The sequence below is a fragment of the Oryzias latipes genome, assembly GCF_053564925.1.
Source record: "Oryzias latipes strain Hd-rR chromosome 1 unlocalized genomic scaffold, Olatipes_Hd-rR_3.1 chr1_Y".
Classification (NCBI taxonomy): Eukaryota; Metazoa; Chordata; class Actinopteri; order Beloniformes; family Adrianichthyidae; genus Oryzias; species Oryzias latipes.
This window is the reverse complement of record NW_027616335.1, coordinates 10,613,914-10,629,924: the sequence shown is the minus strand read 5'-3', so window position 1 is coordinate 10,629,924 and position 16,011 is coordinate 10,613,914. Positions and strand designations below refer to the sequence as shown.

Below are 16,011 nucleotides of genomic sequence, written 5' to 3'. Positions count from 1 at the left end.
AAACGTGTCAGATCCACAGATGTTTTTTTTGTGATGGTAGGCTCAATGGTCTGTCCAATGAAATTTGATTTCAACATGCCCTCAAGATTAAAGTCTTAAAACATCACTTTTTCACAAATATTTAATGTTCATAACTGTGGCACAAAATCCACGAAATGTAGCTCCACTCAAGTAAAAGCATTCGTACATTCATTCAACAGGTTATGTACATGTAAATTAAATGCATTTCTTTTCCATTTCATTGCTGACAGTATTTAAAATATGTGCAAAAGACAGCATCTCATGTTACACAGTAAAAACTAAATTGCACACTATGACAGTCATTTCATATATCCAGATCCTGCAGGTCCCCCCAACTGCAGCCCATCTTCACTTTGACCTTTAACTTCACATACAGCTTCACTGCAGACTCCATCTCCCTCTTGACGATCTGTGCAACCTGTTGGGGACAAAGGTTTGGACAGTTCTCTCTGTTAAGGGTGTCTGAAACACATTCAGTAGACATCGTTTACTATTAGGTTGAAAATAAACCAAGTATTTCAAGTACACAAGACTTTGAAAGGATTGATGTCCCACCTGAATGAGGTCTTCTTGTGTTGTTTCATAGATGAGCTCATCGTGCAGCTGCAGGATGAAGTAGGCTCCCCTGACAGCCCTGCGCTGATTACGAGCTGCAAAGATGAGAGTTAGGATTTTGTAACAGTGAACACTTCTTCCTTACGTGAAACTGTTGTTTGGTCACCTGTGTGAAGGTGCTGGTGAGAAGGTGGCGCGGCGGGATACGTTTTCTGTAGCCGTTTCTGGATGTTCACAGTAGCGAGTTTTACTATATCCGCTGCTGAACCCTGCACGGTTGTGTTGACTGCCTGCCGCTCAGCCTATATGAGAAAAAAGTACATGTTTGTAAAAAAAAAAAAAAGTTTTAAAACCTTTGCACCTACTAAAGGGACGCTTACGTGTGCTCTGATGTGGGGGCTAGAGCTGAGAATTCCAGGTAAGTACCTCCTGCGGCCCATCAGTGTCTGGACAAAGCCATCTTTTATACAGTTTTTCACTGTCTGCTTAAGAAAAGCATTGATCCCTGAAACAAGACAAGACTGAAAGTTCTCTCCTCTATCTAAAACTGAAACAAACACTTTTTCCCCTTCATAATCCCAGATTATCCCAAATAGTATGCACTTAGATTATTGACAATTTGTTTGCTGCTCCTCATCAGTTCATTTGTTAGCCTTTGTGTGTCAGGAAGCTGGTTACAACATAAAAAACAATAACTAGAACTGATATTTACCAGCGGCCTTCTATTCCTAAAATATTCATATCTCTACCACTTTTCCTAAATCATCCATGTCTTCATTTTTGTTAAGATTTTAATCAGCTGGTAGTTTGATTTCACTTCAATTTTCACTTCAACTTTTGTGAAATTGGAAAGTGGCAGTATTAATCAAAGGATACAAACTTAAAGACTGATCATCTTTTGATCTATTATAAAAGTGTTCCCAGTGGTCTTTTAATTATATATTTTAATCATATATAGAATATATATAAGACACATTTTAAAAAAACTGTGTCATTTTCAAAGACATAGTTTCTACAGGGTGGCAGTAGTTCATTAGAAATTACAAATCTGAGTTGTGGGAGGGACCACTGGCTTGGAGAAACCCCACCCTCCCTTCCCGTCCCCATTGCAGGGAATTTGTGGCTCGCCTTGTGTATTTTCTGTCACACTTAAGCGCTAGTATTTTTTCGTCAGCTCCTGCTTAAAAACTATTTGAATAAAGAAATTAAATTTTGAGCAGAATTTTCTTAATACCGGTTATGTCATCAGAAATCGGCCACAAGAACATTTTGAAAAAACGAAATTTTTATTGGAGTGAGTCTTCACATGTAGGCATAATAGACTCAAAAGACCATAGCAACAGTTCACTTTATCAAACAGAACAACACTCAATTAGAAATATTCTCAAAATTTTAAGGCATTTGGAACCACATTTAGGATAGTCTTTCTTTGTGTCATAAGGAATTGTGGAAAACAAAGTCTGGAGGGTTTGCATGTAATCTGAATTTGGCATTAGTCTCAAACCCTAAAAAATGTGTGAGAAAAATGAAAAAGGGATAATTTTTTTGTTATTGAAGCATAGGCAGTCCCAAAGTGAACATTTGTCAGATTTCTTTGTTTTGGTGACAGTATAAGTTATTGTCAATAGCCATAAATTGTGTCTATGAAGACTGTCATTCATCCAGGTTGATTCCATCATAGTAGTAGGTTTAGGGGCCATCTGGACCCTAAACCTACTACTATGATAAAGCCATAAATTGTGTTTTTTAGTGATACCTGATAACTCAGTCACTGTGGCAACAGCTTAGTAACATACCTACCTTTGTATCTGGCCTTGAAACTCTCGATGTAACACGCTGCATCATTTTCCTCCACTCCCATTTGCTCCCCCAGAGACTTAGCTCCCATTCCATAGATGATGCCATAGCAAATCTGCCAACAAACACACAGTTAAGCTTACAAGTGGCAATGTGTCATTGTGCGTTATTGTTACTCTCTTCTTTTGTCTGGTTGGACCTGCTTAGCTTGTTGCCTGAGGTTGTCTTGCACAGACTCTGGGTCAACATTTTTCCACTCTGCGGCAATGCATCGAAACACATCTGCTCCTCCATTCAGCACCTTGTGAAAATACACCATTAGGGGTCGAACCTCATCATAAACTATCACGGGTTTTATAGATGTGCTACTGACCTGAAGGAGGCGCTGATCCTTTGATAGGTGAGCCAGCACTCTTAACTCTAACTGTGAATAGTCAGCCGCTAATATCATTCCACCTACGGTTTGGTAGAAACAAATGCAATTCCTGATGCAGTCGCAAGCAAGCAAATATAGTCTTTATTGGGAGATTTGTCACCAAACGAACCTGAAAAAGGAACGAAAGCATGTCTCATGCTGACAGAGAAAGCTGGCCCTTGTTCTGCAAGTCCACGGGTAAGAGCTGGTGTCAAAGGTCGCCTTTTCTTTCTGCAACCACAGCAGCCGAAATCAGTCAACATTTCTTTTTTAATTACGCTTTTCTAATGTTTTTGCAGATAATGGTCTTAATAACTTACTATCTTCTTCCTCTGGGCTTACAGCCCAGCACTATTAGGTTAAATCTGCTCACAAACAGATCAGCTGAACATCTTATAAACTGAGGTTCAGTAAAAAACTTGCCGCTGACTAATAATTCCCAAAAATATCAGACAATCATTCGTTTTGAGAAATTTGTAATGTGATTCTTGCAAATGGATGAGACCAATACTAAGTAATATTTATGACAAAAACAGTTGAGGTAATTACAATATTGATTATAGTAAACATTTAATATTGGATAATTATAATCTAGGGTTCATGCTTAGTTACATGCACAGTTATGTTTAGCAGTCCCCCTGCTGCAGGACAAGTAACTGTAAACTTTAGTTTTAAGGATGAATGTTTCTTGTTGAAATAGTGGAGATGCAGTGAGCCACCGTGCATTTACCCTGGTCTGTGAGGGGCGTTTTGTGAGGGTGGGCTCTCATCTACCATGGTGGGCATTTTAATGTCAAAGTCTTTGGGAACGTTCTGTATGTTGGGCTCAGTGAAGCTTACTCTGCCTAAAGGAAGAGAACAAATTCATTTTAATTCACTATTAAAAAGATCTATTGACTATTAGACTAACATAAGGAAAGGTGGTTTGTGTTGTACCTGTGGCTGTGTGAGTCTGGGCTATGGGGTATATTCTGTCCATCTTCAGTGTGGGGTGATATTGCTTTTCCCTCTGCAGGGGGAACACCACCTTTGTTAAGGCATTGGTGATCCGTCTCCACTCCAAAATGACCCCCGGCAGTGGGTGGAGGGGACGAAGCTTCTCCAGAACATCCTGGAACAGGAAATACGCGTCTTAGTTCCAGGAAGAAGGTTAAAGACTAGGCATTAAAATCATGAACAGTAGAACAATTACTGCTTCAAAAAAAAGTCCTTAGAGACAAGAAAAAAGCTTTGCTATGTTATGTAAATTGATGACACTGTTTTATATAAATGTAAAATAAATGACATTTTTTTAATTCTTACTTATTTTGGGGTTTTAAAAACAGTAAATAAATCCAGTGGCTGTGATTCAACTAGAACTATATACCTTGGTAGTGCTGAATTGCTTCCCAAATCTTACTCTGCCACCGCCTCTTCTGGTGTAGCCCAGAGTCTTCTTAGTTCTTATACCTCCAATCTCCCCATTTGGAGGCAGGTGGAGCTCCAAAAACAACACCTAGAGCATTAATAAGAGTGTCAGTTTATTAAAAAACACATTGTTCACCGTTAATTAGGTATGGCTTAAACATGTTCTCTGTCTGATTCACTATCAGATTCAAAACATGAAGATGGTAGGTGTCAGGTGTCATACCTGTGCTATGTCATCCACACTGGTGAGGGAGAAGCTGTGACCTGCCAAAGTGTACGCTTCAGACTCCAGCGCCGACAGTTTGGCCTGCATCACGTGCTTTTGTCTTTCACACTCTTCGACGCTGAAGCCGAGTCCATTCAGTTCCAAAAGAGCCAAGCAAACCTGGGAGGGCATCTCTACGTTCCTGAATAAATCTGACATGAATGTGGGATTTAATCAAACCTTTAAATAAACGTTCAATTGTTGGCACAGCTCTCAGATGGGATTTGGTACCTAAAGTGCCATCTTTCTCCAGCAGACCGGTGAGGTGGTTCATAACAGTGTGGAGTAGCACGCTACTGGTTGCTGCTCTGACACGAGGACAGTATGAATGCGGATTTCCAAGCCCCTCTAGCAGTGCTAGTTCTTCTGGACAGTAGACAGTCACCATGTTGGAAATAGTCCTCTCCTCGCTGCCAGGATCCAACAGCCAGCATGCAACCTAGAGCAGACATACTGTAAGTCACTTTGCTGCATCGTGAAGGTACTTGCAGTTTGAAAAAAGAAGTGTGTTTATAAATAAGGGATACATTTGGTTGTATGAAATTTGTGATAAATTTATTTTTTGTTATTAAATGAAGGTAACTATCAGCCATATCACAATGAAATGACAAAAAGAAAGAACAACTCATGTCAAATGTAATATTTATTTAGCAAAATTGTCCACCAGACTAACATAAACTTTTGACATTGACATAAAAATAGAGAAAGTTTGTATGTATCTCTTACATAACCTTTTTACAAAAAGAATCTTCTTTGCTGATTCATAAAGGATGTGTTAACATTCCAATTACAGTTTTCTTTTATATTTTAGAAAGTTAAACCAAAATTTGAGATTTCAAAAAAGAATTCAGTTTTATTTTTCAGAGTTGACTGTAAAACTCAAATTATTACACTTTCACTGCCGTACTTCTTGTTATCAAGGTCTTCTCTTTACAGCACTTAAATCTACTAATACTCATTCAGTAATTCATCTTAAAACAAATTTTCAGGTGCTTCATGTATGTTATTTGTCTTTTAAAAGTTTTTTCTTAATCTTTTTGTCCTTGCAAAGGAGACAGTGTACAAAACGAGTCTTGTTCTAATTACATTCAACTTTCTGTTAAAAGAAAAAATCTGTTATGAAATAATAACATTTTTTCGGTTTAGATTTAATAACACCAGTTTGTAAAGGGGTTTGTTTATCAAAATTGCTCTTTAAAGCAGAAAGAGACATAAACAGTTTCATTTTTTCTGATCACCTTACCTTTGGATCTTCACAGTTTCCCTCTAAGCTGATTCCACAGCTTAGGACTAGTGTCTTGTACACCTGGATGATATCATATGCGACCACTTCATGTACTTTATTGTCAACTGACTGTCCACCCAGACATTCCTTCACCTGCTTCAACCGTTCAGTTACGACCAAGTCATCATCCAGTGGAGGAGGAGCCAGACTGGAGCTCAGACCTGATGGATATTTAATAGGTTTAATATAAAAATAAAAAACTGACATTGGCGAACATTGGTGTGTTGATACCTTTGCTCTGCTCCTCTTGTAAAGATATGTAGTATGCGTCTCTGGCTCCCCAGCAGACAGACAGTCCAATTAAAACAAGTCCTTCATTGTTTCTAACTGGGAAGCCATCTGGTCCGTTGGGTTTCAGGTTAGTTACTGAAGAAGCTCAGAAAAAAAGCATGATTTAATAATTGTTCTATTTGTATCATAACCCTCATCAAATTTTCTTAGTATAATGTGAGTCAACATGACATTTACCTCTCCTATGTTTGCCTCCTATTTCCCCTTCCTGCTGCTGGCTGTGCTCCTTCTTTTCACAGGCCAAAGCCAGAGCAAAGCGCTCCTTTGTTTTCCACTCTGTCACGAACGTTTCGAAGAGTCGCCTATCACTCGCTACATCGATGATGGAGAACGTCCCGGGATTGCTACAACCGAGCGTTTCATCCTGGGACAACTGAAGGGAAAAGCCTTCAGGAATCACAGGTGACTCGGCGTCGGAGGGAGAGCGTGGCCCGGGGGAGGAAGGGGAAGTACACTGTGTGGGAAGTGGGATGTTTTGGTCAGTCTGTTTTGCATTGGGTTTTGAGCTTTGGTGTGGAATAGACTTCAGTTCCTTTTTTGGTGAGATGTTTTCCTGCCGTTTACTGGCAGAGGCAACTGCTGACAGAAGATTACCATTTCCTGAAGTCACTTGAGAAGGGTTTGAGGGCGTCGACTGCTTAAGTGGCCGAGGGGTAGATCTTTGCGAATGGATCGACGAAGTGGTCAGCTTTACTCTTGGTGTGACAGGTGGTCTTTCTTGAGTTGGGGGAATGAGGTCCCCAGCAGAGCCTGGCCTATGCATTGGATTTTCATCCCCACATCCTGAGAGCCGTCCTATTTGTGGCTCGGTTTTTGCTGCATCAGTTTGTGGTTGAATTGCTGCATTTGCGCTATTGCCTTGCATTTCAGAGGCTGATAGGCCAGGCTGGTCAGACATACTAGGCCAGCGGTCAAATATATCTTGTAATCCAGGGCTACAATAAAGATATTGTTTATGTGGATTTTGGACATTTGGGTGTTTACAGTTTTCATCATCGGTTAACAAAACAGCTACTTCCTTCTCATCTGACTGCCTTCCCCTGTCATCCCCTCTGGAAATAATGTTCTGCTCTTCCCCTTGTTCTTCATTGACAAATTGTATCAAATTACCCGATTGGTCTTCCTGGTCCTTGATCGCCTGCTGCACCATCTGCTCTTTTTCACTCTGCTCTGAGAATCTCAGCAGATTCTGCCTCTCCAGAAAGTGTTCACCAACCAGGAGGGAGTCGCCCCACTCTGACAGGTTAAAGAAAGACTCGCCCCAGCGGACCCCCTCCTGCTCCTCTGCTTCCTGGTTAGCCAAAAGCTCGCTGCGTCGCCTCTGCTGGGTTGTAGAGGGATGCTCAGCCTCCGTGTTAGGTTCTTCGTCGGACGGTTCCGGCCTCAGAGCTTCTAACAGGGGACTGTCATACAGGCTGTCAAACAGCAAACTGCTGCTTCTGTTGGGGCTTTCAGGGGCAGCCCCTGGATCTTCCCTTTTGTCTATGTTGTCACCAGCAGCTGGACTGGGAGATTTCTGTGGAACCAACATCAGTCTTACATTATAAAAGAAGATAAAGATTTCTGGTTATTTTATCATAGGAGAAGGCAGTCGCTCACCTGATGGCTGGTGTTCAGGATGAGTTCCATTTGGCTTTCGGTGAGAGAAATGTTGAATTTGGGGGTTGCACTGTCTGGACTGTCATTCCTTTTCTCATCACTAGTCTGGAGATGCTTTCCAGCTGCTTCCTCCTCTCTGATGTGTTGAGCTTCTGACTGATCTGTTCCTGCACTGCTCTCATCTGAGTGTTGATGTGTTTGTTGAACAATTATTCTTTCTGTTTGAGTATCCAATTCAAAACTATCACCAAAACTTGCCTGAACATCAACTTCTTCATCTCTATCATCACCTGCATACAACTCGGGTGAGGAAAACTTCTCTGCCTCTTTGGTATCAATCTTTCTCCGCTTGGCTTCGGGGGAGCATCTGTCAACTGATCCTGGGGATACTGACAGGACGGAATTGGAAATATGTGCAGTTGTAGATCCAGGAGCCCTTTCCTGTGCACAGCTAAAGGTTTGAGCAGCGTTTAACACCTCAACAGGAGATTTAGAATTTTGTAAATTGGAAATCACGGTGGTTTTTGAGTCTCCTTTCTCACCAGGGTCTACAGAATCTTGTATGCACTGAATGGATTGGAGGACTTTGCTTAAGGCTTTTGAGTGCCTTAACCTCTCAAGCTCCAAAGGTGATGTAGTTAGCTTTGTGAGGCCCTCTTCCACTGCTATGCTTCTGTCTCCTCTTTGTTGAGACTCTAGTCTGGATATCGGAGCTCGGAAGCGTGGAGGCGGTGCCGGAGAAGGTGACGGCGGAGGTGGCGGCAGCAGCTGGGGTGAAAGGCTGGATATGATCTCAGCCAGCTCCTGTGTTAAGCTCTTTTCAGGCACAGGCTGTTTTGATTGAAGATCATCTGGTTTGCTTGTAGCCCTTCCTGTCTCTCCCTGATCTGCCTTTTCATGCTCCCCATTATGTTTCCTCTCAACAGCCCTATCTGGATTTTCAGTGTAATTTTGGATTGGTTTGTTTGTGTGCGCTCTCATTTTTTCCTCCTTCCTTTCTGTGTGAGCTTTTTTTCTGACATACAATCCATTCGGGTCTTCATTTTTGCCATCTTCTCCTACAACCATCCTTTTCCCACCTTCTCTATCCTCTTTGAGCTGATTAGAAGTATCTGAATCCCTGCTGGAATGACCATCAGGGCTGCAGGCGACAGAAGCCTCTGCAGGAAGAGCAGCTGGATCCCATTGAACTCCTAACTGAGCCAGGTCTTCTCGAAGGAGAAGCCTGGCTTCCGACACTATCTCAACAGCTGCTTCCTGTTCCGTCAGAGCCCGTCCACCAGCGACCCACACGCAGCGAAGGCTTCTTCTCTCAGCTGCTTCCACTTCACTTTCATCCACTGCACGTTTAGAGCTGAGGAAGAAAACAAAACCAAGACTCAGTCTTCACTTGGACTCAGGTTTTATTTAGATGTGTTGTTTAAAACACATTTGGAGTTCAGACTTCTTTTTTTTACTATTCTTTTTCATTGGCCAAAAAAAGTTGCATTATATGATATCCGGCCAGCTGATGTGAAAAAATCTGCAAAACTAAAAGTGAAATATTAGCCTTTTGACTTGATATACCGGTAATTTTTTTCCTGGATCATTATCACTGCACAAAAAGGCCCCTTAGAAATAAGTCAAAAGTTCTTAACCCATTGAAGAGTTCATTTTTTCAGAGAAAAAATGATGTGTTCTTAAACTAAGATTTTTTTTGCTTTTAAAAAACTTTCTTAATAAGATTATATTTCTTGCCAGACAAAAAATAAGACAATTTTTCATTAAACAAAAGTCTTTTTTCTTTCTTAAGATTTAGTTTTTGCAGTGTGCATGAATGTTTTTATGTTTTGTTGCAGTAAATCAACTAATATTCTGGTTTATACATATCATTTGAATCCTCTTATGTGAGTGCAAACCTACCTCTTAAATGGGACTGAGTTCCGCAGAGCTTTCTCCACATCAGCCACTGTCGCCCTGGCTAGTTCTGCAACCGTACAGAGTCCTTGGGCGTACAGCGCCCTGGCACGGGTTGCATTCAGAAGAGAAACCCTGACCAGGTCAAGAAGCTCCCTCTGCACCCCAAAGCTCAGCCTGGTCTGGTACTGAGATAACAGCATCTCCATGTTGTGCCAGCCCAGACGCTTGCAGAACACTGTTACCATACCTGAGGGAAGAAACAAAACAACTCTGAAAAAGTTTCTCTCCAAGCCACATGTGTAACTCAGCACCAGAAAAGCTGTCATGTTTTGCCTTCTCTCTTTTACTTTTTTAAACTTTACTTTTGTCTCCTTCAAATTAAAAATACCAATGATAGGATGCAGAAAAATCCCCAAATCTAACTCATCTCTTCTCGTGATGGGTTTAATATCTCACTGTGTCCTAGTTTATTAGAAATGCATGGGCAGCAATTTTAACACTGATGTTTGCTTTTAAGTGTCTAAAAAACAGTTTGGTAATCAGCTTACCAGCATATGTGGAAGCAGACTGCTGGAGAGACTGCAGCTGCCCACGATTGCAGTTGTATTTAGATGCAACTGTTCCCAAAGGTACTTCATTAACCAGATCCTGGAGAACCAGAGTAGTGAAAAACCTGAAAAGATATTAAATACAATAGTCACATTCTTTCATGAAAGTGTTCCTATCCATTTTTATTTTAAATGATTCAATGATCAAGTACAAAAAGAACTCAAAAGCAATTCTGTTAGGCTTTCCAGAGGTAAAACTGGAGCACAACAGAAGTCATCAGAACAGTGGTGCGTTTGTCTTGAGAAGATTAATAGACTAAAAATCGGTTCTGTACCTTTTATGGATTGCCATTTGTCTACTCTGCTTTTCTGTCTTTGCAACAAGCTTGCCACTAACTGATCGTGCAAGGAAACTCTCCTGCACCCCAACCAGCTCCGCCACTCTCTTCATTGATGATGACAGCTGCTCCCACAAACAGAAGAACTGATACCAGTCAATAGTGGTCCACTCCGCATACAGTGGGGTTATCTGAAAATTCAAGACAAATGATGCTGCTTCTTTTGTTCTTTCTAGGATTTAACAATGGGTCAGCGTAAAATGTAGTTAATTGAAAGTGTGTATGTGAAAACGTGGTTACCAAATACATAATGTGCAGATCATTTTCCAAAACAAAGCCCTTCATGGCACGCTGCAGATCTGCAAATATTCCCAAAGCCTCAGGAGGCGAGAGTGAGGAAGCAAGAGTGGCAGCACCCAGCTGAGTAGGACAGTATCGTTCATCTGGAAATAGAATAGTCAGATTATGCAATGAACTGCATTTTGGTTTTCCATGTCTTGGCCTCTTTTGTTGCTGTTAAGCTTTTGGTTTGCAAAGAAAACATTTGTCATGATTGTAACTGATTCCTGGAGCCTTTTTTGTCAAAAAAATTAAGTATTACACACTAACAAACATACAAATAAATAAAAGATTTCTACTCCTATTTATAAGCCCTTTCTTGCTAAAATGTGACTATAACTTCTGAAATATATATTTATATCCAATTATGTAATGCTGTGACAGGTTTTACATTACCTTGCTCATCTTTCTGGATGTTGATGAATTCATTCTCCATCAGCCATTCAACGCAGGCCTCAATAGCTCCTCTGTTGGACTCTTTGCCAGACGGCTTTTTGCTGTCACATCTCACGCTGGCAGCCAGAAGGGAACACGAAGCATACCGCTGGACATCCTGCGGAGTGCAGGCCACTCCTCCGACAATTATCTGTGAAGGAGCATAAACGCCAACAACTCAGAGGGGATTTTCTGATAACGTCCTGCCGCTCTGCAGAGACTACGTGCTAGAAAACAACACAGGGTTTTTTATTCTGCCTAAAAACGGCATAATCATAATTAAAACAATTTTACAAAAGATCAAAAGATGATCGGCGTGATACTTGTACAGCTTTTATTGCTGTCAGATTCATTTGTACCTCCAGGATGGCTCTCAGCATGCTTGTGGCGACTCCTTCACCTTCTCGTCTGACCAGGCAGCTGCTGATTGGCTGAAGAGAACCTCTTAGAAGACTAGCCCCTTTCTTTTCCTCTGCCTTCTTACATACAAGCAAACTTTCACCTACAATGGAAAGATATGACATAACATACACTAAGCTTAACACATTCCATTTAAATTGTAAACTACTTTAGTTAGTTCCTACCTCTAGTGTCCACTCCTTTTCTTCCTGCTCGTCCAGCCATCTGTTTGTATGTGAGTGGGTCCAGCAAGTGTCCATTGAATGTTGGTGTTCGTATAATGACCCTGCGGGCTGGAAGATTGACCCCCGAAGACAGAGTAGAGGTGGCAGAAAGGACTCTGACCAAGCCCTGGCGAAAAGCTCCTTCCAACACATCACGCTCATCAAAGGTCAAACCTGTAGAAAGGAACGTTGCCATCAGTCTCCCCAAAGCTACGAGACTGATAATGAAGAGTTGGATGAAAGTAATAACCAGCATGGTGGAAGGCCACTCCCCACCGCACAGTGCGCTGCAAGATAGGATCTAACCCAGCTGGAGTTCTTCTAAGCTGAGCTAAAACGTCCATGAGTCCGTCATGATCCAGACACACCGGCAGAGGTTCAGCTTTACCATCTGTGATAAGGACAATGCAACTAAAGATCACGGATGGGCAGAAAACAAAGACTTAAAGTCTTAAGTTAAAAAAAACATTTAAAGTGCATCACAATCTCTTTTCTATCACTATGTGCAATATAAAACCGTATCATTTTATTATTTCACATACCAGAAAGTCTGATATTGTAGAACTCCCTTGCAATGGTATCTGCGAGTTTCTCGCACCAGTTTTTTGACGGGCAAAACAGAAGCACAGAGTGACCTTGCCTCACCGTTTCATAACACAGGCTCACAATGTGGTCATCGTCCCCCTTTGAACAGGAAACAGAATCATATTAGTGTTGACTGTCCTCTCATCTGGATGCTAGATTTTTATTTCGTGCCAAGTAACTATATTGTCCAAAAACAGCCCGTTTCTCAGTTTGACTTTAGATGTTGAAAAAAAACCATTGCACTAGGTTGTAATAAACATGTTGTAACACTTCTCAGTTATCTAACTGAGTTACCTTGACGTGCAGCACAGGGGTGAACTGGCGGACCACAGAGAGGCTCCTGTCGTAGATGCTGCAGCCCACCTTGAGATGCTCCTCCAGAGGAACAGGTCTGTAGTCTGTCTGGTAAAGCTCTGCACCTAACCAGCCAGCCAAGAGGGCCAAGTTTGGCAGAGTGGCACTCATGCCGATTATCTGCACACCTTCAGAGAGAGACCTTTGGAAACGAAAAATACAAATGTGAAATGTTTAAATTTGAATGTGAGGAAGGGCAACAAGGATGGAAAAAAAACACACAAACCCTGACGTTTTCTGCTTCTGAGAGATGTAGAGGATTTTGGTCAAAAGCAATTCCAGTAGGTAACCTCTTCCAGAATCTCCAACCATGTGTAATTCATCTACCACCACCATGCCTGGCCCCAAAACAATCACACATGAATCAACACGTTTTTAAACAACATTTATGGGTATGCAAATGTCCTTTTTGATATCAACTAATCTGTAATAATAATTATAAAAAAACGAAGAAGAAAAAAAACACAAGTTTAAAGCAAAGTATTTAAAACTGGATCTTCAAAATCATATCAAGCCCCAATTATTTAAAAAACACATAAAACACAAGAAAACTGTAAAAAAAACCAACAACAATGACACAATGTAATTTCCTCCAAAAGCTGTTTAAATTCAAACAGTGTGATTCATTCACACTGTTTGATGGGTAAATATGGTTAAATTACCTAGAAGAGCCATGTTGTCTTCCTCAATGAGTCTATTAACTAGAGAATTTGCTTTTTCTATGGTGCAAACAGCCACATCCAGAGTTGTGAACCCTCCTGCTGCTGAAGTACTGCCCATGTACCCCTCCACACGGACTCCCGCCTCTTGAAACACACTCTACAAAGAAAATCATCACAAAACTAAGCCACAAACAGAAACTTTCCATTTGGAAATAAAGTAGAAATTGAAGGTTAAATAATAAAATAGTCCCTCTCCTCACCTGAAGGTACTGCATCTTCTCTTTGGCCACAGAAACAAATGGCAGAATGAAGAGAGCTTTTCTTTTCGTTTCTAACACACGCTTTAGCATCAGAAGCTCAGACACCAGGGTCTTGCCAGCGCTTGTAGGTGCTGAATCCCCCCAAAAAATGTGGATAAACAAGTCATTAAAGTGAATTTCTGTGAGTATCACTGTGCAATAGGTTTTCTTTCCTACCAGAATACACCAAATTTCCTCCCTGCAGCACCTGTCCCACAGTAAGGCATTGAGCTTGCCACTCAAACATCTGAGTCACTCCATGTTTCTGGTATCGCTCTAAAACAGGCTTGGGTAAACCCCAGCTGGAGAGCAGCAGCTTTTCAGCGTGCTCTACAGGGGCACACAATCCAATGCCTGCAAAAACCACAAGTTACTGCCTTCATTTCTAACATTTAAAAGAAGTTATGCTGGGATGTACTCAACCTTCAAAAGGTAAATGTTCATTGTGTTCAACAACAATAATTCAGTTTGAGTTTTTTTTTTAGTTTGATCTTGCTTCACACACTTTTCACATTTTAAATTTACATAAATGCATCTTTCTGCATTACTCTGATTTACTTAAATTGTAAGGTATTTTAAAGCAAAATAATCTAAAAATTACTTTAAACAAAAGCAATAAATGGCAAAAAGAAAGGTGCAAATGTACCCTACCTGGCTTTGGTAAAGTATCGTTGAGAGTGCTGAGCTCCAAACCGCTGGGGACTGTGAGAACAGAAACAGACTGATTTTGAATTGATCTCTGCAGTTTGGATCTCTTTATAGCGGCTGCAAGACGTGTAGGGCTAAACAAGATATAGTCGCTCGAGACATTCAGAGGTGCACTGGAAGTCTGGCTTGACCCACGGAGAGGAGAGCGTCTTCTTCCAAGGTAATCTCTTTTATAAAACACAGAGAGGAGAAATATAAAACAAAAGCTTAAAAGTTAGCTAAATTGAGAGAATGTAACCAACGCTTTTGAATTTACAACATACTTGCCGGATGTTCTTGCTTCTAGGCTGCTTTGAGTTTCTTGAGCTTTGACGCAATGTGAAGGATCTGAATGATCTGTTTGAGTGTCCTTCTTATTCCCAGAATCCTCGCAGAAGAGTAGTTTATGAGCAAGTTCTTTGCATTCAGCTCTCCATCCTGGTCTCCTACAGTCCCTTCTATGTCGACTGTCTTCCTCCTGAGGACTAAAGGCCGTATGGGGTCCACTCTCTGTGAAAAATGCCCCGACTTTTACCTGTGTGGCATCCATATCCTTTTTACTGTATGCTGCTGGTGCTAAGTCTGGTACAGAGGCATCTGATGACAGCAGTTCCTCCTGAACATGTTTGTTTAGTGTGTCCTTCACAGGAGGAAAAACATCAAACACTTGCAGTATCTCTTTATCCGGAGCAATGGTGGACTCCCCTAACTGAAAAAAATGTACAAGTGTGTGTGTGTGTATACATATATATATAAAGGCAAAGTATTATACGTCAAAGAATCATACTTACCACGTGTTCCTCCTTTGCATTGGTCATTAGTTTACTTGATTTATCTGAGAGATGGCAGGTTTTCTCCAACGGTCTGTCTCTGTCTGGCAGCTCATCATTAATGTTGATGCTGCATCCAGAAATGTTTCATTTTAAATAAATACAGACAAGTAAATTAAAAAATACTAGATTTTAAACTGTACTGACTACACCCAGGCTACTTTTTAAACTTTATAACTCAGATGGTTAATAAAAAAAAGTAAATAACCAAAGTAAATTAAATGCTTATAGCTGTACCTTATTTTCTTTTTGATTTGGTGTTGCCCCAAGTAGTTTTTCTTTTTCAGACTCGGACCAGAGGTCATAACGAAAAGGCTTTGCAGCTCTGAGACGAAAGACTGCGATTGTGGGCGTTATTTACCATGACATACGCGTTACTCACGACACACCACGATTTAATCTGTTCCAATTTAAACGACAAAAAGGTTTGTAAATCTTCTGATTGTTTGTTATGTCTACTCAGTGTAAACAAATACAATTTCAAATAGTCCGCCGGAAAATATTGTTGGTGTTTCACTAAAACTGTCCGGAGTAGCGTAGGTTGAGCCACATTAAAAGGTTCCTATCTACTTATTATTTTTTGGCCTCAACTACCCACTGTAACCTAAACTATTTGTTCGCTCCAATCATTGTGAATGGTCTTTTCGTAGCAATAAATATTCATCAAACTTTAATAATTTAGTACTTTATTATTAAAAATTTGCTTCCGTTTATTAATAATTCATGAACTGTGCCAAGTTATAAAGATAACTTATTATGTCTCTCTAAACGGGATGT

At 40.7% G+C, this 16,011-nt stretch overlaps 1 protein-coding gene across 4 annotated transcripts; it reads right to left on the bottom strand.

The window, feature by feature from the left end:
- Positions 1-107: 107 nt before the first annotated feature.
- LOC101169172 (polymerase (DNA directed), theta) lies at positions 108-15,777 on the bottom strand. Of its 4 annotated transcripts, XM_078943621.1 has the most exons (36): positions 15,472-15,777; positions 15,196-15,304; positions 14,689-15,113; positions 14,369-14,592; positions 13,895-14,071; positions 13,679-13,809; positions 13,419-13,575; positions 12,983-13,094; positions 12,697-12,898; positions 12,360-12,501; positions 12,068-12,208; positions 11,779-11,991; positions 11,554-11,696; positions 11,156-11,345; positions 10,721-10,863; positions 10,418-10,611; positions 10,083-10,207; positions 9,538-9,781; positions 7,636-8,989; positions 6,214-7,552; positions 5,977-6,120; positions 5,839-5,906; positions 5,704-5,766; positions 4,692-4,899; positions 4,419-4,612; positions 4,155-4,283; positions 3,725-3,899; positions 3,519-3,633; positions 2,919-3,019; positions 2,747-2,829; positions 2,573-2,674; positions 2,377-2,488; positions 957-1,081; positions 743-878; positions 577-671; positions 108-439 (listed from the first exon to the last, which is right to left on the bottom strand). In XM_078943621.1, the coding sequence occupies exons 1-36, from the start codon at positions 15,537-15,539 to the stop codon at positions 326-328; spliced, it is 7,797 nt and encodes a 2,598-aa protein (XP_078799747.1). In that variant the 5' UTR covers positions 15,540-15,777; the 3' UTR covers positions 108-325. The 4 variants fall into 4 exon arrangements, with proteins under 4 accessions (XP_078799747.1, XP_023812195.2, XP_023812203.2 ...); XM_023956427.2 differs by having other exon boundaries at positions 5,704-5,906; XM_023956435.2 differs by having other exon boundaries at positions 5,704-5,906; positions 5,977-6,111.
- Positions 15,778-16,011: the final 234 nt, after the last annotated feature.

Coding starts and splice junctions, on each gene's coding strand:
- LOC101169172 (XM_023956427.2), bottom strand. CDS start 15,539: ATGACCTCTGGTCCGAGTCTGAAAAAGAAAAACTACTTGGGGCAACAC. Junction 11,697..11,778: donor AAAAGGAGTGGACACTAGAG/GTAGGAACTAAC, acceptor TTTCCATTGTAG/GTGAAAGTTTGCTTGTATGT. Junction 4,613..4,691: donor GGAGAAAGATGGCACTTTAG/GTACCAAATCCC, acceptor CATTCATGTCAG/ATTTATTCAGGAACGTAGAG.